The 25,651-nt window shown below is 44.7% G+C and overlaps 1 protein-coding gene and 1 long non-coding RNA gene across 4 annotated transcripts in view; one reads left to right on the top strand and one right to left on the bottom strand.

The window, feature by feature from the left end:
• The first annotated feature begins 341 nt into the window (after nucleotides 1-341).
• On the top strand, nucleotides 342-12,304 carry LOC120400057. Its single transcript, XR_005595499.1, has 3 exons — nucleotides 342-442; nucleotides 11,087-11,171; nucleotides 12,177-12,304. It is a non-coding gene; the product is annotated as an uncharacterized LOC120400057 (long non-coding RNA).
• CNIH3 (cornichon family AMPA receptor auxiliary protein 3) overlaps nucleotides 2,448-25,651 on the bottom strand; it is a 75,593-nt gene continuing 52,389 nt past the window's right edge. The window contains exons 4-6 of one of the 3 annotated variants that reach the window (XM_039528431.1): nucleotides 11,288-11,400; nucleotides 5,691-5,834; nucleotides 2,448-3,614 (exon numbers count right to left, since the gene is read on the bottom strand). In XM_039528431.1, coding sequence (XP_039384365.1) covers nucleotides 3,587-3,614; nucleotides 5,691-5,834; nucleotides 11,288-11,400 — 285 coding nt within the window. In that variant the 3' untranslated portion in view covers nucleotides 2,448-3,586. Of the gene's footprint in view, nucleotides 3,615-5,690; nucleotides 5,835-11,287; nucleotides 11,401-12,246; nucleotides 12,304-25,651 lie in introns of those variants that run through there. The other 2 variants (XR_005595497.1, XR_005595498.1) reach the window with 2 other exon arrangements.

The following is a 25,651-nucleotide window of genomic DNA, read 5'->3' as shown; positions in this document are numbered from 1 at the left end:
CCTGAGCTGGGAGGGGCCAGAGAAGCAGCCCAGGGGGCTGGAGGCAGAGCAGCAGCGCTGAGGCAGAGTGGAGCCAGAGCTAGAACAGTGGAGCTGGGGCTGGCTGGAGCAGTCTGGGGCCGGGTGTGGTGAGCAACTGGGGCCAGTCAAGGGGGAACCCTGGGCAAAGGGCCCAGCGCAGAAAGACACCCCCAGCCAAGGGTCCTTGTAGGCCAGACTGGGAGGGAAATCTTAACCTGATGGGGGGCTGACGCTGGGAAGAAGAGTCCCACCACCCAAAACCCGGAGGTGTGTGGCCACCACCAGAGCAAGTGTCTAACCCACAGCATCCCTGCAGCACAGCCAGGGCCTGAGAAGGAGGCCTGGGACCTACAAGGAACAGACTGTGAACTGCCCTGACATGCCAGAGACACTGTTTGTAATGTCCCCTGCCACAAAGCGGGTGATGTTTTCCTTTAACCTTTCCTTTTTCCTTATTCTTTTTAAAATTAATTGCTGATTAAATAAATTGTATTTGCTTTAAATTGTATGTAATGATCAGTGAGTCAGGGAAGTGTCCAGTGCAGAGAGAGTACCCCGGAGTGGGGACACCCTAGCCCAGGGGTGGGTAAACTACGGCCTGGGCACCACCAAAAATTATACAACCTGCTGCCACTGAGGGTGAGCAAAGGTAAAGGTGGTCAGAGAGTGGTCAGAGTTTATGCCGTGCCCCCCATGATGCACCAAGCAGCACAGCTGAGCCAGCACAGATAGATAAATAAGCAGCACCAGCGAAGGGCTGGCCCAAATTACTTCCCTCTTGAAGCAAAGGAGAAGCAGGAACCAGATTGTGACTCTCAGAATCAGTCGGTTTCTACCCAGGTCCTGGGACAATTCAGCCCTGCCACACACTCCCCTGACTCAGGTTTGATTCTAGCTAGTGTCTTGATCAAGGACACATAGCAGATCAATTGGAGAGTTAAGGACAGAACCCAGATCTCTTGTCTCTTGCTCCACTCATGATGCCCCTCTTAAAGTAAGGCTGGCAAATCTAGACATAAAAAAAGATAATTTAAGTCTTGCAAACATTTTTATTCTTTGCCCTTATGACACACATCCCTCAGCTCCTTATACTGGTTACGATGCTAGGCCATTCAGTCACAATACAAAGGAATTCAGATTAAGTTTCTGGACTGTTTACAAGTAACAAGACATTTTATCATAAAACAAAGCTATTTTACTTTAAAAACAAAACAAACAATCTGTTCTACTTACTGTACCATTTGATAAACTCTATGGAATCAAACTTACCTTTACAAGAAAACTGCAAAGATCTGGTATATGTTTGAAGAGCTAAGAATATAGCATTCAGATATACCTGCCACCATTTAGTAAACAGGGCTGGTTTGCTATGTGGTCCTTGCTTCTTTGGAGGCTAATCCTGGCAAGACGCTGTGAGGGATCTTTCCTCAAATTCCATTGACCTCAGACCCTGCACCTGACACAGCTCTTATGCTTAAGGCTACAAGCAGGGTGGCGTAGGGCTGATGTAGCCAGCCCTATGCCACTAAAGGCTTCCCCTCACATTAAGGAAATCCTCCGCTAGCTACTTAGGCCAGCTTTAAGTCTGTTTTGCATTTCTGGCGGAGTTCAAAGCAAATTTAGTGAAGGCCAGAATCTGGCCCCATATTCAAACAATTCACCCTTTGACTTGATTGAAAGTTTTGCCTTGAGTAGAGCAGGGCCGCCCCAAGGATTTAGGGGGCCTGGGGTCTTCGGCGGTGGGGGGCCCCTGCCGCCGAATTGCTGCCAAAGACCCGGCACTTCGGTGGCGGGTCCCGGGGTGGAAGGACCCCTAGCCGCGGGTCTTCAGGGCACTTCGGCGGCAGGTCTTGGAGCAGAAGGACCGCCCCCGCCGCCAAATTGCCGCCGAAGACCCGGAGCGGAAGAAGCTCCGGGGGCCCGGGCCCCGTGAGAGTTTTCCGGGGCCCCCGGAGCAAGTGAAGGACCCCACTCCAGGGGCCTCGAAAAACTCTCATGGGGACACCTGCGGGGCCTGGGGCAAATTGCCCCACTTGCGCCCACCCAGGAGACCCTGGAGTAGAGACAAATGGCCCATCCTGCAATCCTACTGAGGTCAAGGAGACTACTTGTGAGAATAAGGGTTATGTGTGAGTAAAGCCAATAGGATTTGGCCAAATAATATTTATGCCAATTAATTTTCTTTATAGTGACCTACTCTTCTTTGGAATTGTGTAGTTTGAATATCTCTGTATTACATTGCAGCTTTTATTTAAGAAGTATAAGACTGGACTTCTCAATGAGATGAGAAATTAAATTACTGTTTACATTACGTTTTGGTTTTAATACAATAGCCGGTGTGTAAAACACTTTCCAGAAGTTCAGCACCCTAGTCACAGGTTTTAAACAAACAGGTTACCTTAATATATATTTATAGCTGGATTGTGTGTGTGTACATATATATTTATTCATTCATAAGCATACACAGTCCATCTATATCAACCTGTGTTCTAAAATGAAGTAAAAAACCTTTGCATTAAATTTTAAAAAGGATTGACTATCCTTCACAATACTTGTCCAATATGTGGGAAAACAAGCACAAAACAGCCCATTAATTTCAGATTAAACTGGACAACACACATGAAACAGCATGAGAAAATTATAGACAAAAATAATCTGGTCCTTTACAGGTACAATACTTTGCATACACCATTCTGGTGTGTAGAATATTCATGTTACACTATTCCATAATATTGTGATTTGTAACAATTTTTTTCCCCAATAAGAGGAAAACTGTGCTACTGAATGGTTGACAGAATTAGGTCATAACTGAATGCATTTTAGACATAATTGTACCATACATAAACTGTTGCATCACAGATGGAATATAAAAATATATACCACTGGATATTCAATCACAGGAACAGTATATTTTTGGAAATCACTGCACTACCAGTGCAAGTTATTAATTTCTTTGTCATGGGTAGGGAAAAAAAGCATTAAAAATCACTTAATTGTCAAGATACAATAACTCTTTTTCCTTGGAGTCAGATGAACATCCTTGGATAACTGACATGAATCCCACCTTGATTCCGATGAGTGTTCATGCTCAGAATGCTGTGTATTTAACAGGTGTATTAGCAGCATCCTTAGCCACCACTCCCATGGATGGTGATCCTCCCACTTCACTCTTCAGTACAAAATAGTAATTGAGAAGCTTTACTCCTTGTGAAATAGCAGTTTGTGATGAACCAATTTCACTAAGCCGCATTTCCCATCAGATGCAGATAGTTCTTTGACTTTGCCTCCACATGTGATAATTTTTTGCCTTTTTTTTTTTAAAGCCAAAGACTGGGATACACAGAGAAACAAAAGATAAGCATAGTTTACTCAGCCTAGTCTCCATGGTACTCCAGATCTGCAGCGGGCCATTATTCTTACTGCATATGTCTTTCATATACTGTATTACTGCTTGGGTTCAAAGCTTTCCTCTCTTTGCTATTCTTTTTACCAAGCGTCACTTTAGGCTGACTTGTCCTTGCTCTCCATCCTTTGTTGTTCCCAGTCTTCAATGAGGATTTCTGAGTTAAGAGCTCACGAAAGTGTAGATCATGCTGAATGCAAAAGAGAAAGAGCCAGTATGAAAGTGTCCCTTTGAAGTATGCAAAGCACTTTGAATTTTATAACCTTTACCCTCCATTCCTAATTTTTGACTCTAATGGCCTATGCCTTCCTTTGCTATACTGGCTCACATCCCTTCCATCTCTCTATAGCAACTGAATTATGGTGGATTCAAGATTAGTATCAGGAATCACTCAAGATACTATGAATTCATTAGCCATTTTCCATCACACCACAAGTTTCGTGTGAGCTTAATAATGTACTTCTGATGTCTGAGTCTGAAAAGTGAAGAAAATAAAACCACTCTAGTAGTGTGTTTGATCTTTGAAATTTCTGCCAGCCATTCCCAGAAGGAAAAGCAGGGTTTCCACTGAAATGGTGGTGTTTCATTTCTTAAGAGAAAAAATCTTCGTGCAATGGAGGAAACATCAAAAATAAAGAGATCAGTTGTATAGGATACATATATCTTAAGTGTAACTCTGTATAACTATGAAATTATACTACTCTACCACAGACCTGCTTCACTGTATCTCCATCTCTGATAATATAGGTAGGGGTGGCATAGGTGATTCTGTAATTTACACTAGATCGCTTAGGGGCAGATTGCAACTGTACGTTTCTGGCCATGTTTTAGGATGACAGAAATGAGCGGCCCAGAGGGAATTCTGAAACACTAACTAGCTGATTCTAGTCTGCTGGCCAGTACAAAAGGGTGAAGGTAAAGGTACTATGGCTCTGCCTTCCCCAAACAAGCCAAGGAAGGGATGGGTGAAGTTGGCACAGCCAGGAGAGCTAACAAAGCATAATCCATGTCCTTCCCACTCAGACAGTATCTGACTCATGCCAAGGGGAGCAGATGGGTAAGAGTGGGAAGGACCCTAGTGCCTTCTCACACAGATTTGGCCAGACATAATTTTGCTCTTAGTAATTACTTTTCAATTTAACTGCCACAAATTTTAACATGCAGCCTGCAGCATTTAGACCTCAGGATAATGTTGTAATTTACAAGTGAGCAGATATTACATTATCACTATTGCTAATCAGGAAGGGACATTCAGCCTCCCACAGCACTGTATTAGTTGAACAAGCCCCATCTTACAAAGCATTATGCAACATAAGGGTGTTGGAGACGGGGTACTGGACATGATCCCAGTTATGAGAGGAGTAGAGGGAAAACTAAAATAAAATAACTTCATTTAAAATTAAAAGCATGAATTTGTGTTGTCAAGCTGCTTTAGTGTAACTACCTGGCCCCTACCAGCAAAAGTGCAAGGATCACGCAGGTATCTCCTTACTAGACATGATCCCTGCATATTCCTTGCATCAGCCATTTGCATCTGTGCCCTTAGTAAATGTGACAGGGTAAGGAGGAGGAGTGGGGTGGAGTTCTCCATGGACCTGGAGTCTTTCCTTCACTACTGTGACCTTTGGATGAGGCCTTATCTATCTAGCACTAGAACTATCTTTATAATGCAAGGGAGGTTGGCTCAGGATAGGCCACGGGAGAGGTACTGCCAAGTGCACCTTACTGCTGCAGACCAAAGCATGCACGTTAGCTGCTCAGGTGCACCTGCAGCTATTGGGCCCCCGTTCTAGTGCTCTTTTGAGTGTTAGGTAAGAATCAACTTGCATAGCACAGGGCAGGATTTCACCCTAATATTGTATATTATTAATAGCTGATGTAACTTATTTGCTATGACATCAACATAGAGTGACATCCATCTAAACAGACTATCCAAAGGACCAAAAAAAAAATTAATTTCCTATCAGAAATAGCTCTTTGACTGAAGGCTGAACAAAATTGTATTGGAAACCTTGGGGATGCATTGGGCCCCAATTCAGGAAAGAACGTAAGTACATGCTTAACTGGAAGTCCTATGACCTCAATGGGTCTTAAACGCATGCTTAAGTGCTGTTCTGAACAGGGATGTTGCCTGAATCAGGGACTGAAATGGTTGCTCCAGACAAAGGGAATGAGGCTGCCTGTTCTTGTTGGTCCATAGTGCAAGCTTAATTTTTACATGAAAAACAGCTCTGTACCACTTCCACATAGGAATGAAGAAGCTTACCAGTAAAGATAGTAGAAGAAGGAAAGGAGATAGAAAGCTAGTTTACACCATGCTTCTTTCTGACAGTAACTCAAGGTGTCTGCATTCATGACTGCAGGTGGATCATATGCAAGCTCTGAACTATCCGCTGGGCAATGGAAATACCTGAAAGAGCAAAAGAAAACATCTGTAGTGACACTAATATTCTAAATCCATTTATTCCAGGTTGCAGGTCCTCATGCCCCAGATCACTAGCCCAGAGTAAAGAAGAAATCCCGTGTCCTCCCATGACATAGCAATCCATAGTTAGGTTCAGTTTGGAGGTTTTAGATCAGGGGTCGGCAACCTTTGGCACACGGCTCGCCAGGGTAAGCCCCCTGGCAGGCCGGGCTGGTTTGTTTACCTGCTGCGTCCACAGGTTCGACCGATCGCGGCTCCCACTGGCTGCGGTTCGCCGGGGGGCTGGGAAGCAGCGCGGGCTGAGGGTTATGCTGGCCACCGCTTCCCACCACCCCCATTGGCCTGGGACGGTGAACCGCGGCCAGTGGGAGCCACGATTGGACAAACCTGCGGATGCAGCAGGTAAACAAACTGGTCTTGCCCACCACGGTGCTTATCCTGGTGAGCCACATGCCAAAGGTTGCCGACCCCTGTTTTAGATCTTCCTCTGAAGCATATGGCATTGGCCATTGTTGAAATCTGATACCAATCTAAACAGACTACTCATATATCCCTGTAGCAATTAATTCTTGTGGACTTCCTATGTTCTATTAATTGTTTAGAACAATACATTCCGTCCTCCTTATGTGACTGTGACTTACTTTCTAATACGAATATGTTATGAATGGCAGTCTTGTCTAGTGGTCAGAACAGGTAATCAAGATTCCTGAATTCTAATAGCAGCTATGTCACTGACTAACTGCATGACAACAGGTAATTCTCTCTGAACCAATAAGCACTTCAGTTATCCATCTGTAAAAAGAATATAATAATACTTGCATATCTCATATGTAGGACCCTACCAAATTCACAGCTGAAAAACATGTCACGGACCATGAAATCTGGTCTTTTGTGTGCTTTTACCCTATCCTATACAGTTTTCACAGGGGAAACCAGAATTTCTCAAATTGGGGGTCCTGACCCAAAAGTGGTCGTAGTATTGCCACCCTTACTTCTGCGCTGCCTTCTGAGCTGCGTGGTCAGAAAGTGGCAGCTGTTAGCCAGGCACCCAGCTCTGAAGGTGGTGCCCTGCCAGCAGCAGCGTAGAAGTAAGGGTGGCAATACTATACCATGCCACCCTTACTGCTGCCTTCAGAGCTGAGTGGTTGGAAAGTGGCGGCTGCTGATTGAGGGCCCAGCTCTGCAGGCAGTAGCGCAGAAGTAAGTATGGCAATACCATACCATGCCATCTTTACTTCTATGATGCTGCTGGCAGCGGCTCTGCCTTCAGAACTGGGCTCCTGGCCAGCAACCGCTGCTCTCCAGCTGCCCAGCTCTGAAGGCAGTGCCGCCGCCAGCAGCAGTGCAGAAGTAAGGGTAGCAGTACTGCAAACCCTCCCTTCCCCCTACAATAACCTTGTGACCCCCTCACAACCTTTTTGGGTCAGGACCCCTACAATTACACCACCATGAAATTTTAGATTTCAATAGCTTGTAATCATGAAATTTACTATTTTTTAAATCCTATGTGAAATTGACCAAAATGGAACATAAATTTGGTAGGGCCCTACTCATATAGCATGCATTATATAGCTTAGTTGCATTGCTATATGGCTGAAAAATTTGCCATCAACATAATCTTTGAATGGAAAATGACTTTTCTACACAAGGGAAATTTCCATATTTGTTGAAAATGTTTGGGTTTTCAACAAAAGCTCAAACAAATGAAGAAAAATGTTGAGGAAAAGACATTATTTTTGTCTAAATTATTTTGTGAGGAAAAATAATTTTCTGATCAATTCTAGTTAAATGCTTTGAGATCCTTAGATGAAGTATTATTATTACTGTTAAAAATACAGTATAGAAACTAATATATAGAGATTGATGGGATCAGGAACTGATTATATTTACATGTTTATTTAAAAACCCACCCATTCTTTTAAATGATGAAGAGCCAGCACATAGCCAACTTGTGGAACCAGATGTTTAACTTCTCATTAACGCTAACCATGTCCTCTCTCCCTCCTTCCCTTCTAGCATTTGTCACACTCACTCATCTTTCTATAGACTGCAGATTCTTCAAAAGGGGCCATAGGTGAAATTCTGGCTCCATTGACTTCATTGGGGCTATGATTTCTCCCCACATCTTCCTGTGTCTTTGTACAGCACTTGGCATAAGGAACCCTGATCCTTACTGGAGGCATAATAATAAGAGTAATAGCATACATACGCAGACATCTCTGCAGATAAAGATCTACTATACTCCCCCCCCCAAGCATGACTATAAACACTCGCCAGCCACAAACAACATTTTTGCCTTGCACATTAAATATAATTTTCACACCTGCCAGACACCTGTTCTTGTGACACTTGAGGTGTTCCCCTCTGTGAAAATTGTGTTGGAAATACTATTAGCTTTCCTGTGTTCAGTCCCACCAGAGAGAAAGCACATTCACAACTCCATCAAGCTTTTGAGAATTAGATTGTCACTGTAAACTCAGAATAATACACTGTTGCCATTCCACTCGAAATTACTACTGAGCTTTTGTAGCCAATACTATGAGAGAGCTCCCACTCTTTAGTTCCAAGCCAAGATACTCCTAATTATCTTCTTCACTATAACACTGCTCTTCGCACTGCTACACAGCAGTGGGTCTCTGCTACATTTTTTAGCCCTCCTGATATAAAGAGACCCTGAGAAGATAAAAATCATGTATGTCTTTTAAAAATTTTATGGGAATGTAGTTCTACTGAAAGGTGCTATACTGACAGCACTGGAGATTAAAGTCCCTTAGTTATCCTAAGGACAGATGGAGGGCTGATTCTTCACTAGGGTGCACTGGGGGCTTGGCTACTAGGGAGCTGGCTGAAGTTCCCTGATCCTACATTGTCTGGCTCTAGCGTAAATTAGAGCTGCCGAAGAGAAATTTTACCTTAAGCAACTAATTCTTAATGTCCCCAAGAGACCTTAACCAGTGGACCTTAACCAGTGGCATAGAGCAGCTTCACTCCACCACATCCCACTCCTGCAATGCCCTGTCCCTCCCACTGTGATGGGATGGGGGAGGCTGCCTCTGCCAGTTTTACACTAATGGAAAGCTTGCCTGCAGACAGCTACAGCCAGAATCTGGCCATTCTGCAAAGCCAGAGCAGCACAAAGTGCCTAGAGAAGATTAGAGAATCTGGCCACAAGTAGGGTTGCCAACCCTCCTGTTTGGCTGGGAGTCTCCTGGAATCGGGCTCGATCTCCTGGAGGCTACTCCAAGAGATTTTAGGGTGCTAAAAGTCTGGTGGTGCAGCGGGGCTAACACAGGCTCCTTGGCTTCATGCCCTCCTGGAAGTGGCCAGCATGTCCCTGTGACTCCTAGGCAGAGACGCAGCCAGGGTTTTTCCACGTGCTGCCCCCACCCTGAGCGCTAACTCCGCAGCTCCCATTGGCTGGGAACGGGAAACCGTAGCCAATTGGACCTGTGGAGGAGGTGCCTACAGGCTGGGGCAGCACACAGAGCTACCTGGATGCCCCGAGCGTAGGAGCCGGACGTGCTGGTCCCTTCTGGGAGCCACCCAAGGTAAGTGCCACCCAGCCGGAGCTCGCACCCTGCACCCTCTCCCGCACCCCAACCCCCATCCCTGAGCCCCCTCCTGCACCCAAACTCCCTCCCAGAGCCCACACCCCAGAACCCCTCCTGCACCCCAACCCCCTGCCCCAGCCCCCTCTCACACCCATACTTCCTCCCAGAGCCTGTACCCCAAGCCCTCTCCTGCACCCCAACTCCCTGTCCCAGCCCCGAGCCCACTCCTGCACCAAACTCTCTCCCAGATCCTGCACCCCACACCCCCTTCTGCACTCCAACCTCCTGTCCTGGGCTCAGCCTGGAGCCCCCTCCTGCACCCAAATTCCCTCCCAGAGCCTGCACCCCAACCCCCTGCCCCAGCCTGGTGAAAGTGAGTGAGGGTGGGGGAGAGTGAGCAATGAGGGAGGGAGGCTGGAGTGAGCAGGGGAGGTGGCCTCAGAGAAGGGGTGGAGCATGGGGTGGGGCCCTGGGGAAGGGGCAGGGCAAGGGTGTTTGGGTTTGTGTGATTAGACAGTTGGCCACCCTAACCACAATTACAGATAGTGAAAGTGGAAACATCCCTCAGACTCCTCCCATCAATGATCCACAACCCTGATGGAAGGGTTGAGAGGGTAGTTTCATCTCCACACCCATTCAATTCCTCTAGATAGCAAGCTCTTTCGGGCCAGGACTGCCCTGTGTCTGTCCAGTGCCTAGTACAATGGTTAGTTTCACTTTCATATTGTAGTCTGTTTCATTTCCTGGTTCTCATGCACTACTATGCTGCTGTAGTATTTGTGTTCCAACACTGTACAGTAACTCCTCACTTAAAGTCGTCCCGCTTAATGTTGTTTCATTGTTATGTTGCTGATCAATTAGGGAACATGCTCATTTACAGTTGTGCAATGCTCCACTCTTACGTTGTTTGGCTGCCTGCTTTCTCCACAGCTGGCAGCCTCCCTACGCACGCGCACAGTGCCTCCCGCCCGCCAGCAGACCCCGCAGATCAGTGCCTTCCCCCTCCTCCCCTGCCTTCTGCCCGCGGCAATCAGCTGGCTTGCAGTGTTTTGGAGGCAGGAGGGAGAGGGGAGGAGCGAGGACTCGGTGTGCAGGCTTCCCCTGCCTCCCAAACGCCAGAAGCCAGCTGATTGTTCTGGGCAGGAGGGAGGGGGGAGGAGAGAGGACTTGGCGCGCCTCCCCCCTCCATCCCCTGCCTCCCAAACGCGGCAATCAGCTGGCTTGCAGCGTTTAGAAAGGAGGGGAGGGAGTGGGGAGGAGCCAGGACACAGTGTGCGAAGTAAAGGGGGGGGAGAAGAGGTGGATCAATGGTGGGGGTTTGGAGGAAGGGGTGGAGTGGGTGGGCTGAGGGTTGAGTCCCCCACCCCTGGTGCTTGCAGAGCAGGGGAAGCTGCCCTGAAACCTAACCCCCCATTTACATTAATTCTTATGGGGAAATTGGATTCACTTAACATCGTTTCACTTAAAGTCGCATTTTTCAGGAACATAACTACAACGTTAAGCGAGGAGTTACTGTCTAGGAATAGTTAATTAACTTAATCTAAGATTTTTTTTTTAAAGATATACTCCTTTTTCCCCCCTAAAGTGCCATAAAAATATTTATTTTAATATTCAGGTTTGTAGAAGCTTTAAAATCCATTCCATCCTCTTCGAATCTGAATGCTTCATGTTTTCCTCTTTCTCCAGATTGACTGTTAAAGTTTGAGGCCCTTTCAGCTTAAAAGTATGAACCCACAGCAGAACTGAGTTTCATCTACCTATGCAACTAATGGTACAGAAAGAAATCCATCCTTCATGTTACTGCTGTGTTTTCCCTATGCCATATGCATGCATGTTGATTGGGCAAATGAGGGTGACAATAGTCCAGTACATAGAAGACAGCCTTACCTCCAAAAGTGATAGAAAACCAGAGGAACATTCAGCCCTAGGGTTAGCCATTCCTGAGCACACAAGAACATGATGCAGAAAAGGCTATGGATAGAATACTCAGGCAGCACCAGCTAAAGAGAAAAAAAAAGCAGAAGAGTACAGATCTATCAGAAAATCCCCTCTGTGATTTGTATAGTTTAAAACAGCTTTTCAGTAGACTAAGCATATCTGCAAGTCTCATGGGTGTATGTGCCTGCCCCCAGGTGCATCTTAACTGAGAGGCAATATGGTCTAAAGAAAATGAGCACAGGATTGAATGCTGAGTTCTAATCTTGACTCTACTCCAATGACTTATTGAGAGACCCTGGATAAGTCACTTATCCTCTTCTTGCTTCAGTTTCCCCTGTCTGTAAAATGGGGATTATAATACTTGCCTGTCTCACTGGGGTATTCTGAGAATAAATGAGTGAATGGTTACAAAGAGCTATTCAAGTGCTAAGTATTATAACTGAACCATTGAAAATTGGAGATCTAGTTTGGGATTGTTTTCAACTATTTTGATCTTCTATAACAGGATTAAATCACTGGGAGACTCATGTATATATTACAGCGCAGTTTGAGCCAAAATCTTGTGAGAAGGAAACCTTGAAAAGTCTCTCCTTAGTAACAACATGGCTCCAAGTGTCAGTGCTCTTTGGACCCAAGAAGTGGGTAATTTCTCATTAGAGACAAATTGGGTGGACATTAGAAACGCTCCCACCATCAACGCAGGTGGAACTGAATAGGTAGCAACAGGGAAATCTAATTTTAAGGAAGAAAGGCTACTGCAGACAAGACCGTAGAGTCCTGTCACTATCTCTACTGCTTTCCTCCTTTCTTAGTTGGTCTTTTTCTCTCATTTTCTCAGGTGCTCTTTTTTACAACCATAAAGATTCATTTGCCGACAGCAATCATTTCTCACCAGGCAGAAACCTTTGTAGGCATCTTGGCTTCATCTCTTGCAGTGTCTTGGAGCCACCTCAGCTAAAGACAGGCTGCACCACAAAAGGCATTTGGAGTTTGGTTGGTAATAGTTCAATGGAACCTCTCAACTACCACAGTGACCCCTTGTCAAGGTTCCTTCCCCACTCTGAACTCTAGGGTACAGATGCGGGGGCCTGCATGAGAACCTCTAAGCTTAACTACCAGCTTAGATCTGGTTTTGCTGCCACCACCCAAATTATTTATAAGTCATTTGGGAAACTCTGTCTACCTTCCCCCACCCAGAATATCTCCCTCCCAAGTACTATAACCCTTCCCCGGGTAGCCTTGAGAGACTTCTCCACCAAGTTCCTGGTGAACACCAAACCCTTGGATCTTAAAACAAGGAGAAATTAACCATTCCCCCTCCTTTCCCCCCCCCCCCCCACCAATTCCTGGTGAGTCCAGATCCAACTCCCTTGGATCTTAAAACAAGGAAAAATCAATCAGGTTTTTAAAAAGAAGGCTTTTAATTAAAGAAGGAAAAGTAAAAATCATCTCTGTAAAATCAGGATGGAAAATAACTTTACAGGGTAATCAGATTCAAAGAGCCCAGAGGAAGCCTTAGGTTCAAAGTTACAGCAAACAGAGGTAAACCCTCTAGCAAAAGGAACATTTACAAGTTGAGGAAACAAAGATAAAACTAACACGTCTTGCCTGGCTGTTACTTACAAGTTTGAAATATGAGAGACTTGTTCAGAAAGATTTGGAGAGCATGGATTGATGTCCGGTCCCTCTTAGTCCCAAGAGCAAACAACCCCCAAAACAAAGAGCACACAAACAAAAGCCTTCCCCCCACCACGATTTGAAAGTATCTTGTCTCTTTGAGTCAGGTGTCAGCCAGGTTACCTGAGCTTCTTAACCCTTTACAGGTAAAAGGATTTTGGTGTCTCTGGCCAGGAGGGATTTTATAGTATTGTTCACAGGAGGGCTGTTACCCTTCCCTTTATAGTTATGACATCCCTCTTTTTAGCTATATCACTGTATTGTAATGGAGCCCAACCTTTTTCTGTTTTTGGAATCTTTTCACCTCAGTCACAGAACTTTTATTTATCTTTGGTACTTTTGCCATAGCAAGTAACACATTTAGAGACATCTTATCCTGTGCCAGTAGCTTCAATTATAGTACCCTCAAAGCTCTATCTCCTAGGCCAATGTTTCTCAAACTTTAGTATTGGCAACCCCTTTCATGCGGCAAACCTACGAGTGCGACCCCCGCCCTTATAAATTAAAAACACATTTTTTATATTTAACACTATTATAAATGCTGGAGGTGAAGCAGGGTTTGGAGGTGGAGGTGACAACTCGCAACCCCCACCCCCCATGTAATAACCTTGCGACTCCCTGAGGGATCATGACCCCCAGTTTGAGAACCCCTGTCCTAGGCAGATGACAAATCATGGCTCAACTATACAGTTTGATTCCAGACTCAGGTAATTTATCACTGCTGCTTTTTTCCCCCCTTTTCAGAATTTGATTTATAGTATAGCGGTAACCTTTCTAGCAAGGAGGATTCATCACAGTCACAAATTGTAGATAGAAAGTGCTTAATGGTGGACATATATCTGGCTAAGCACCCTAGCACTGAAAGTGGGTTACAATTCCCATATACCTGTTCTTAATAGCCTTTTTAGGGTTTTAGTCTTTTAAGTGATCCATTATCGGTAAAATGTACAAAACTGGTAAATCTGGAGGGAAACTGACCTCACTGACTTCAATGAGGCTACATGGGCATAAGGCAGGGCAGGATTTGGCCACTGCAGACCAAAGTCCTCTGTTTATCCAGGGATCAGGATTGCCAAGGCCAGTAGCAATGCAAGCTCCCCCCATCACTTCTCGGAGAATATGTCTGGGAAGAATGTGAGAGACATCTGTATTATTTTAATGAATATTATGTGTACTGCTGTATATTTAATGATCGTTATGCTGTTTGCTACCCAGTTTCAAAAGGTGAACTACTGCAGGAGCTCACCCTCAGGGAGGCAGACAATGGCTGTAGATAACCCACTGACTAGTACTTAAATACAGGTATCAAGTCCTTTGAAGTTTTACCTCCACCCTGCTCTGATCAGTAGGCTGGCTAGTAACCCTGGGCATAGGGGATGGAAGAGGAAGGAAATCCAATTGGGGGAAATGAAGTAAAGAACTGTGGAGGGGTAAAAAACCTCAGTCCTGAAGCTGAGAGGGACACAGAAGGAGGCAGTGAGTGCTTGAGAGCAGACTGATTTTTCACTCCCTGAGGCTGAGTCGTCTTGGATAAATTAGTCTTAAATAAATTTAGGCAAAGGCATGTAGGCTGCTTGTTGTTTTAACCCTTTTCTCCACATGCTACATTCCTTTAGATGTATATCAATAATATTTTGTTTTGAAGAAGCTGATCTGAGTCAGTGCGTCACCTACTGGTCACAGCCCCCAAAAGAGGATCCATGCAGGCAACCAAACACAGTCAGGCCTGCAGACTAATCATCTTTGGTACACAGAATGCGATAGCCTGGAGACGCAGTGTAAAAGTGGGGTGAGCCAGGGGACTCTGCCCTGAGAGAAGCGGTTGCACCAGGTGCCCTTACAACAATTACAACGTACAATTTAATATATAGACAGGAAAAAAATCGCTCATCTCATCATAAATACCTAATCTCCCAGTGCACCAGATAGTACGTACATGTACACACACACACACACACACACACACACTCTCTCTCTTTCTCTCTCGCTTGCTCCTCCTCAGAATTCTAAGAGAAAAGAGAGACTTGCAGCAACTCCAGAAGTTTACAAATCTGGGCTCTGCTGGACTATGGCATGGGAAGGTGAGTTTCAGAGTCAGTCTCCCTTGCAGACAATACCCTGCCAGCAGCTCCCTCATTTTTCTAGCACTAGAACTCCCCCACTGCTGCAGGTGAGCTACCTGAGAGCTGAGGCAGTCTCTTGAGTAGCTCAATCCCAAACCATTGGGCTTCTTGTTTTCTGTATATATGTTGTTGTTGATCTGTTTACAAAACATCCCTTGCTTTTTATATAGTTATTTGCCCTTTTGTCATTATTCTATTGCATAGGAATTGATTTTTCTTGTTTGTGACCACACTTATAGCATATTACATCATTTTCATGGGAAATGAATATTCTAACTTGCTCCACTGCTGAATAATGCCATGTTTGAACGACACAGAAGACAGATTATAATTATTACAACTGTAAAAGTGTAGTGGCGGCAGAATAAATATTACAAAACCTTCCTTGTTACTAATGGAGCCTGCACCTATGGAAAATCACCTATCACAGCCTGTTCACCCAATTATTGCTAAGTCACTCACTTAAGTGCTAAGAATCTGATACTACTTAGAAGCCCTTAGCTCAGAGCTAATGCCCCAGAATATCCCAGTGCAATTGGAAACCCCACAATTTTTCCACTTCTCAAGGAGGACCCACTGCATCCCTGTGAAAGTCTCCCCCTCTCCACATTACCACCTGTCTTACACCGCCGATTTCAAAAGCCCGAAATACCAGACACCATTCCTTCTTTCAGAGAATGGATAGATGGGATTCCCTTCCAAGCCCATCCATGCCATTCTTTATCCAGCTGTTAGGTGACATAAACTCTCCCGATCTCTCTAGAGGCTGAGCCTGCATCCTCCCTATCATTCCCATCCTGAGGAATAAAAGGGGAAAGGACATGGAACTGGAAGCTAGGTCTCCTTCATGTGACACAAAAACTGTTCACTAGCCAAGTGGAAACAAGTCTGTTTACGTTAAGAATAGATCCGTCCCTTTCCATCCATATAGCAGCAACAAGCAACTGCAAATGTTGCATATGCATAAAATCAGCCAAAGACCCAACTCTGGGCCTGATGTAATAGGGTGCAACTCCATCAGTGATGCTGCATCAGTTTATACCGAGGCTTTTTTCCCTTCCACCCACTGTAACTTCAACTCTTTTTATCCTCCACACTGCAGGAACAGTCAGTGAATGGACAACATCCAGGTTCCCCCAATCCATCTCCTTTGGGAGTCTGGAAATGTCTGAAGCACCTCCCTGATGAGGTCTGTGCTGAGAAGTTTGCCATTTTTTTCATATGATCACTTACTAAAGCTGAGGGTGGTATTTCTCTGCTTTCATGTCAGTGGAAGAAGGGAGGGGGAGCGGAATCCATGGTTTTCAGAGCAGAGAGTTAATTTAATTTCACTTTAGAGTCCATCTTAATAGAGCTCACCCAGTGCGAGCAGGGTTTATTGAGAAATATCAGTTGCCAGATTAAAGCCTTTGTGAGAATAACAACAAGTGATTACCCTATTTAATAGCTATTCAATTGTGCTAATTGCAAGCTACAGACCAAGCCAGAAGAATTCAGTGCAAACTACTGGAAGAAAATGAACTGGATTATACAGAAAAATAGTAGCACTTTGGAAGCGTGTGCGTTGCTCTGGAACAGGCACACATCTGGAACGCATACACTGTAAATGTTTGCTCTGTTTGTCACAGGCACCGAGATACTTGATGAACTGTGTATAAACACACCACATTGTATACACATTACATTTTAGCATTTGCAACAGTCTCAAATATTTTATTCAAGTGCAAGTTCCCCTCTTGCGACACCCACACCTGTCTGGGTGTCTTCTCCAGCCCACCTTAAATGACCCAAGCATGGGGTGACCATATCTCCTGTTCTGGCCAGGACCGTCCCTTTTTGAAGCCCTGTCCCAACCATCCCAATTTTTTTGGCAAAACTGGGCGTTTGTCCCGTTTGCTCTTGCTGACTGATCATCAGTTGGTAAAAGCAAACTGACAAATGCACAGTTTTGCCCAAAGAAGTGGGGTGTGACCCCTCGTGGGCCATGGAGGAATGTGAGGGGGATCAAGCGGCAACGCCAGCCCTGCGCAGGAGAAAGGGCTCAGGTGAGCAGCTTGGGCCAGGCTGGCACCGCACAGGCAGGCAGCAGGGGGTCTTGGGCCAGCCCCATGCGTGGGGTTTAGAGGGCGGCCTTGAGCCGGCCCTGTGTGAGTAGGCAGTGGGGTGGTGGGGCGCACTCAGGCTGGCCCTGTGGGGGATGGGGAGGGGCCTCAGGCAAGCCATGTGAAGTGGGAAAATTTCCTTTGGGAAAATATGGTCACCCTACCCAAGCAACACGACTTCCACCACTTTCTTTGAGAGGCTGCAAAAAGTGGTTGGCACTAAGAAGAGGTTTGACCGAGGCCCCTGGGCTGCATGCTTACAAAGTCCATACTGAGCCCGTGACAGGACTTATAGCTTCCCTCCTCCAGCAGAATCCCCAAGAGAGTGCAGGTGACATCAACACCAGCTTTGAATTTCAAATAATTCAGCAATAGTGACAAAGGCTGGATTGGCAGCCCTGGAGATTGAAGTCCTCTAATTATGTGCAGTATAAGTACATGCCTGGGAACAGAGGTGCACACTTCCTTGCACTGCCTCACCAAGGTGCCTCAGGCAGGCAGGACCTGCTTATGGGGTGAGAGGATGATTCAATCCCCAAACCCATCCAGTCTTTGGCCATTTCCCTGAGTCTGGCAGCAAGATTGACAATTAGTACCACATCCATTTCATTGGGAAACCACCATCTCATTTCACAGACAAGTTCATATTGATGAAAGGGCATCAGGGATCAGTAAAATGAAGTTCACACATCTGTATAGTACTGGAAGGGCTCTAAGACCACATTCCTGGGGCCTGCCTGAGATTGGCAGTTTCATGAACTTTGAGTAACATGCTCACAAGAAAGACACCGACACGTCTCAAGTACAATGAATGTCCATCTGAGGAGGCAGAAGCCCAGTGGGAAACTGAGCAGGAGCTGTAACAGCTTTCCAATCCATTTAACAGGAAGAGATGTTAACTCAATCCACTTTACCTATTGTACTTATTTTACTCATTTGCATAGAGCCTTCCTTTGAGGGATTAAGAGTCTGATCCTGACTCTACTTAAACTTGCATTGAACTCAATGGGAAGAGAACCTAAAACTTTTGTTTGGATAATATGCAAACTTTTATTTTCTTCACATCAAACAAATCTGTCAGGTTAGTGATTCAAAGTTTGTCAGTAACTTATACACAGCTCATCAGAGAATCAGGTGTATAATTGTGTTCCTGAGAGCTGCTTAGGAGTCTGTTCTCAGGAGGCCATTAGAAGCAGCGTGGTTGCTAACGCTTATTTTTGGCACAACTTTGTTCCTATGTTGCTCTATTATCACTGCAAGGAGACATATTTAAAAGAATCCATTCTGGCCTGCTGTGTGAAGAGTATTGGAGGAAGCAGACACAAGAGCAATTAGCAGTGTGGTGATTAACATTGTCTTGAGTTAGAAATGAAGAATATGAGATGAACACATGAAGAGAGGACCAAGAGGTGAAGCTTTTCACAATGCCAGATGACAATAGAGATAGCAAGTGTCCCTAGGTCTGGATGCTCATCCAAATTACATGAATTACACATTTGTGCCAGAAACCAGGACTCCCTTCCAGTCATGACAGAGGCATGGAGTAAGGATGCAGATGACAAGGTGAGGCACCGAGGGGACATAGTAGACCAGAAGATGGAGGACATGGAGTGGGTGTGTAGCAGTGCTTCATTTGTGCCAGGGCAGATCCATGGCACCTCTGAGCTTGCTGTGTCAGTTATGAAACTAAAAAAACAATTGCTTGAGCCCAGCATCTGTTTCATTACAAATTAAGTACTGGTGTGCAGGGCACTGGGGTAGGGCGTGCCTGGGTGCAGTTGGGTGGGGTGGGTATGAAGAGGAACTGGGAGAGGGAGTGTCATTTATCCATGTTAAAATGTTGAAACACATCATGTGTGAAAACACAATTTTCAGTGTAGATAAAAACTCAAGTTGAGTAGGACCCTACTCCCTGTGAGTGGTCGCAGTGAAGAAAATGGGATTACTCATGGAATGAGATGCTAGTCAGTGAATAAAAATGAAAGAATTTGGCTCTTGATAAAAAAAACATATTAAATCACAAGTAGGCTCCCAAACTGCATTTCTATTAAAGAAGATAACAAGAGAGCAAAGCAAAGGTGGACTGCCCAGTGTAAGCAAATGGGAGTGATAGCGAATGAGGAAGGATTATACGCCAGTGTGGAATTAGCTGTATTCCTTAACTCTTCATTTCCAGACTTCCCAGATTTTTGTAATGGTGTCTAAGTTTTGTAAAAATTTCAGAACATTGATTCTGGAGTGGTATCTGGACTTCACTGAAACACATTGCCAACTTTTACTCTGCTATGCCTATAAGGCATAGGTATAAAATAGGTGTTTATTAATAAAATAACCATTAACCTCAATCCTTCTGATAACGAAAGAGGGACAAACACTATGTTCTTAGTTGGTTATCTTCCCATCCTGGTATCTGCCTCCCTGCCCCTCTACCTGGAGATGCCTCCCACCTGGGTGGGGGTGGAATTAGCAGTCTCAGACTCTCTATTAAAGGACTGTATTTTGTTTAGCACCTTAATCCTTGCAACAAATATTTTAAAAAAGGAGGCTGCAGAAAAGCAATATTGAGTCATTGAAGAGAGTAATCTCTACAGTACAATGTTTAAATAGCAATGTGATAAATATGATTAATAAGCAGGTTCCCTTTCCCCAAAGGATATTCTCATTGCCATGGTGGACATCTTGCCATGTTAGCATACATACCTGCCACTGCATGAAAGGATTTCATCTCTCACAGCTCACAGGCAGGAAGGGTGGCCTTATGGTTAAGACCCAGAACCAGGAGATTTGAATTCTATTCCTATGTCAGCAACTGGCTTCCTGTGTGATCATGAGCAAATAAATAAACTTCTCTATGCCCCAATTTCCCATCTGCAAAATTGAGTTACTGCTCTCCTACCTCAATCTGTTGTGAATCAGAAATCATTAGTATCTATAAAATGCATTTTGAGTCTAAGATGGAAAGTGTTATCAAAGCACCTAGCATTTTTTAATTATGTGCAACATGCACACTGCTGTTTCCACAGTGACTTTGGGCTCAGTTGTGAGCTGCCTGATGTGTCTGTGAAGAGGAATGAAGAAACACGAATTCGTCCGTCTCCCCTCCCCACCGACTCCTCAACTTGCACTGATCTGTGTGCATGGTGAGCGCATCAGCTGTGGGATTGCCCCTCTCTCTCCTTCACGAGTGGGAAGGAAACGGGCAGAGACTTGGCTTCATCTCCATCCCACCAGCCCCAGCATGCTGGACAGCACAACTGAGCCAGCATGGAGGGGGAAGTAAGCAGGACCAGATATATGGCTGGCACAGCTTCTTCCCTGGAGCTAGCGGGAAGCTGAAACAGAATTGTTACTTTTGGTCACAGCTATGGGTTGTTCCTTATTAAGGCTTGCGGTAACCATACAACCTAGTCCTTTGTGATCTCTCTCTTCCTTATTCACCTATGCAGGCACAAGCAGGATGTAGTTTTTCATTATATTTTGTTAAGCACTCAGAGACCCTGAGGTAACAATACCTAAAAATAAAAATCATCATTTTCTTAACCTTTGGAAAATGCAGAACTCAGCAACGTGCAAAATGTCACTGAAAATAGTTTGATTTGTGCTGGCAAGGTGCATACATAAATCAATTTCAGTGATGAAGGAATTGCCTACAAACAAGGGCTGGACTTTCTCTAGATGCTATATGGTCTTTCTGTTCTGGTTGAGGGTCACTTTCCCAGATAAGCAGGGGTACATTCTATCCATTCATTTAAAGCTCAGGTGATCACTCAGCTATTTTAATCTGAGCTCACGGCAGATAATAGACCACTTATCCATTTGATTTGACCTACACTATATGACAAAATACAAACCTACGAGACTGGCGTATTTATTTCTTCATTGGTATCAGTCTGTCAGTGACTTCTTTCCAATGGGGAGGAAAAATACCCCAAATATGAAAGATCATTTTTTCTTATCTATTATGTAAAAACCTTAGACTCGGGCTCTAAAGCACCTTCCTTCAAAGCTCTGTTATTTCTGCTTCAAACAGACTTGTCATTTAGCTTTAGCTTTCTTTCCGTCTTAACTGAAATAAATGTTACAATAAGGCAGACGTGTTCCCTTTCTCTTTATGAAACATGATTCAACATGCTTCAAAACAAAAATGAACTGCTTGCAATTAACTCAGGCACAGGGATAGCATTTACAGGAGCCTAGAAAGAAATTCTTGGATGGTATCAATGCCCTGCAATACGTAAATTACTAGTTCTCTGATGGGGCAAGAGCTTCCTTATCAGTTATTTAATAGGCAGCAGGTTTAAAACAAACAAAAGGAAGTATTTTTTCACACAACGCACAGTCAGCCTGTGGAACTCCCTTGCCAGAGGATGTTGTGAAGGCCAAGACTATAACAAGGTTCAAAAAGAATTAGATAAGTTCATGGAGGATCGGTCCATCAATGGCTATTAGCCAAGATGGACAGGGGTGGTGTCCTTAGCCCGTTTGCCAGAAGCTGGGACTGGGCAACAGGGGATGGATCACTTCATGATTATCTGTTCTGTTCATTCCTTCTGCAGTGCCTAGTGTTGGCCACTGTCGGCAGACAGGATACTGGGCTAGATGGACCTTAGTCTGACCCAGTAGGGCTGTTCTTATGTTGTGCCAACCCTGAGTGAATGGGCTTCGTGTGTGGGGTGTGCACAGGGATGGGAGAGGTGAAATCCTCCTCTGCCCCTGAAGTTCCCATGCAGCTTCCCCTCCAGGTCCCTTCCAGAACCACCCAGGTTGTAGTAGCAGCTATGGACCACTAAGCTTCTGTTACATGGTGTTTCTGGCAGACCGGTCTACCTAGTTTACAGCCCCACAGCACCTGATTCCATTGTTCTCCAGAGGAAGCTGCTACATAGCATTGGAGTTTGGTTCACAGAGGTTGTGGATTTCCCCCTACCTGGCCTCTCAGTAGATTGCCACCCATGGCACATTTACTGTGTCTTGGTGTTTGTGGACTTGCAATAGAAGGGGCGTGGTTTCCTCCATCATGAACTTATGATCAGAGTAAAGTTGTGCTATGATAAATATTCTCTCTCAGAGGGTTTGGACTAGGGAGACCAGATTTTCCAAGTCATGACATATGTTTCTGGAGTGGCATGAGATCTCTCCAGTGATGTTGGGCATCAAGGAGATGTGCACAAGCAGGTGAGAGAAAAGGATTCCTACTTCTTCTCTACACCCATTTTTTTCCCACTCCTTCCCTTTCACCATTTGGATTTGACTTTACGTGCTGGGGAGGGAGAAAGCTCCTTGGAAGCTCTGGAGGGACGACCAGGTATCAACATGAGATAGACCTGAATGGAGACACTGTTGGATTGCATATGCACTCACCCAACCTGCTGTCAGTCTCACCAGCTCCGCTGGCCAGAGATTCCTTCAAAGGGAAGAGTCTTCAGAGACTTTGCAAAAACGTGGACAAACACACCGAGTGAAATCCTGGCCCCGTTTAAGTCAATGGGGAGCAGAATTTCCAATTATTTGTCTCAAGGATAGGTCTTGAAAGCTTGGACATTTCTAGTTTTCAGGGACATTCGAGTGCCCTGGATTTGACTGTATCCTTGTTTTTAGTCAAGAAAAATTAACTTTAAATAAAAATATTTTACACACGATAAAACCTGATGGGGGTTTTGAAGCTGCTCAAGATGTCACCTGACAGTGGAGGCCAGAATTCTATTTAAGGGCTGGATCTTCTCAAGCTGGAGGTTGTCTCACGGGCTGACAACAGGAAGACTGACAAGGATGAGTGTGGTGCAGGAGAGTCCTGGGATTTTGAATGGACATTAATCAAAACACAAAGGGCTCTTGGAGTGGTGGGAATACTGGAAGGAGGTGTGTGTTATTTTTGCCTAGATCTGCAACTATTGTGCTTTGCCTATGAGTAAAGTGTATATTTACTCAGAGACAAAGTTTAGAATTCCTTTCTACAGTCTGCATGTTCCCTTGTTTTAATTGTTACAAAGTCCTTAAATGGATAAACAGTAACCCAGAATACCCACAAGGGTGGAGCTCTGGAGAGTGTGTGCTTAAGCCGTTGGGAAGACTTGAAGGGGTCAGAACTGGTGTTGGGGCCTATGACAGCTGCGACGTAGAGTCCCATATCCCCAAAAAGGGACACTAGACAGGGGTCTGCTCCCTGGGAATGTGCCTGAGTTGCTACACTAAGAAACAATGTCTAGACGCTATTCAGTAGGCTTAAAAGCACATAGTAATCAATACAGCAGCCTGATGTCTGACCACGAGGAGGAGCTCAGCCAGAGCTGAAACACTTTACTAGGGAATAGGATGAGACCTTCATGGAGGGCAAATTATCCCACATCTGTCGACTGTGGTGTTTCTAGCACCTTCCTCTAAAACATCTGGCACTGGCCACCGTTGGTGACAAGATATGAAGTAAATTGGTCAGAGAACTGCAATTCCTTTGTTCATCTTTGCCTCAAGTCCCCATCTGCAAAATGGGGACAATAGTGCCTCTCTACCTCAGAAGGATGTTGTGGGAGAAAATACATTAAAGACTGAACTGCAAAGATACTATGGTAATGAGACCGTATAAATACCTAATAGAAATAAAAAGATTCTCCTTGTTTCTCATCTCCCATGTCTCCTTTTTCTCTTTTTCTTTCTGCAGTGGAGATAGGTAGTAAAGACATACCTCCCACATCGAATGGGAGACTGGAGAGGATGCACCTCATCTCTGATTTTTTAGCACTTAGAGGTCTCCCCTTACAATCATCCCTTTCTTTATCAACTCATCCTTATGTCTTTTTCACTTCTCTTCTTCCATTCCAATCCTGTTCAGTACAAAGCAAATGCAACACACAGTCCAAGAAAGAGTTGACTAGAGCGACTGCAATTTCAGCTCATTTTCATTTGACAGGGCATCTTTAAATAATTTGTTCCTGAACACCAGACAATGCAGATGCCCGCTTCCATAAAGATTATGAACTTACTCTAGACATTGGCTGCTGCATCCCGTACAGCCTGCCTCCAGTAGTCAGTGACAGCTTTAGGCACTTTAAACCTAAGGGACCGGGGGCTTGTCTGCATGGTGAATTACTGCTCAGCAAGCCAAAGTGTGAAGCTACAGTGTACAAGCTTGCTGTGCAGTAACTCGCCGTGTGGACACTGCTACAGCGCGGTAAAGCCTCAGAGTACAGGCTTCGCGTATTGGTGCTTGAAAGTGTAGTACACTAAGCTGCATTCTGGGACTTTCACTGTGCTGTAGCAGTGTCCACACAGTGAATTACTGCATGGCAAGCTTGATTCACACCCTCACTTGCTGCACAGAAACTCACCATATAGATATACCCTGAGACAAGTGAAGGTCATAGTTACCATCTGAAATAGAATAAAGAGGACATAAATAGGCCAGTGTCAAACTATAAATATAAGTCAAAAATCAGACTTTGTGTAAGCAAGCTCAGTTCCACTGACTTCAACGGAGTTACAACAGTTTATACCAGTTCTAGATGTGGCCCATTTGTATGAGAAGTGGTTCTGGACCAAGTTCTCCCATTTTGATGAAGCTTAATTCCAAGTGTTGCAACTGGCCCAAAGCAAAAGCCTGTACCTGAAAACCTCTCACTGCCTTTGGATGTGGGTCTGACCATCATACCCTGGATCAACCCTGAATCAACCCTATGGAGCATACCACTATTGCTGCTTCCACTCAAAAAGACTTGGCTAGCTATGTGGATTGCAGAGGGAGCACTATCATGGAAATGGAGTTCATGTAGATGCATAAACCGGCAGAGTCCAAACCACTTTCAAAATATCTCATTTGCTTTTCCTATTCCCTCCCACATCCCCTGCAGGGAGATAATGCTCCCTCCAGAGCTAAGAAACCTCTTTCCCCAAGTTGTGCAAACTGGTGACAGTCCTGCTGTTTATATAAACTGCAAATTGTTCCATTTCTTCTCTGACTAACAAGAGACTCTCTACAGAAACAGTCTAAAAATAAATTACACATAAGGCATGATTTCCATGAGCTAGCTGAAATTTTTGTACTGATGTATTTTAACCTACTTGAAATCTTATTTTCAGTGGTGTAAGACTAACAAAGTTATACCCCATTATAAGTGTTTTAAACATGTTGTTAGAACTATCCTTAAGGCCAAGATAAACTTTGGTTTTACAATGCAAGAGGAAAAAAAAAAAGAGGCTGCATTGTCAGCCCTGGAGACAGAAGTGCATTGACAGAACATGCATAGCATTTATAGTGGAATTGCAAGGTTTTCCACATGGTCTTGCCGATCTACTGCGGAGTTGACCAGCACCATTAGGGGCATGAGGATACTACACTCCCTGTGTCTATATTCAATCCTTGGAGTCTCTGCTGATACAGTCTACAAAAGGACTAATTGTGGAGGTGGTAGTTTTATGGA

The sequence above is a fragment of the Mauremys reevesii genome, linkage group 3 (genome assembly GCF_016161935.1).
Source record: "Mauremys reevesii isolate NIE-2019 linkage group 3, ASM1616193v1, whole genome shotgun sequence".
NCBI classification, from domain to species: domain Eukaryota; kingdom Metazoa; phylum Chordata; order Testudines; family Geoemydidae; genus Mauremys; species Mauremys reevesii.
The sequence above is the reverse complement of the archived record's forward strand: the minus strand, read 5'-3'. Positions and strand labels throughout refer to the sequence as shown.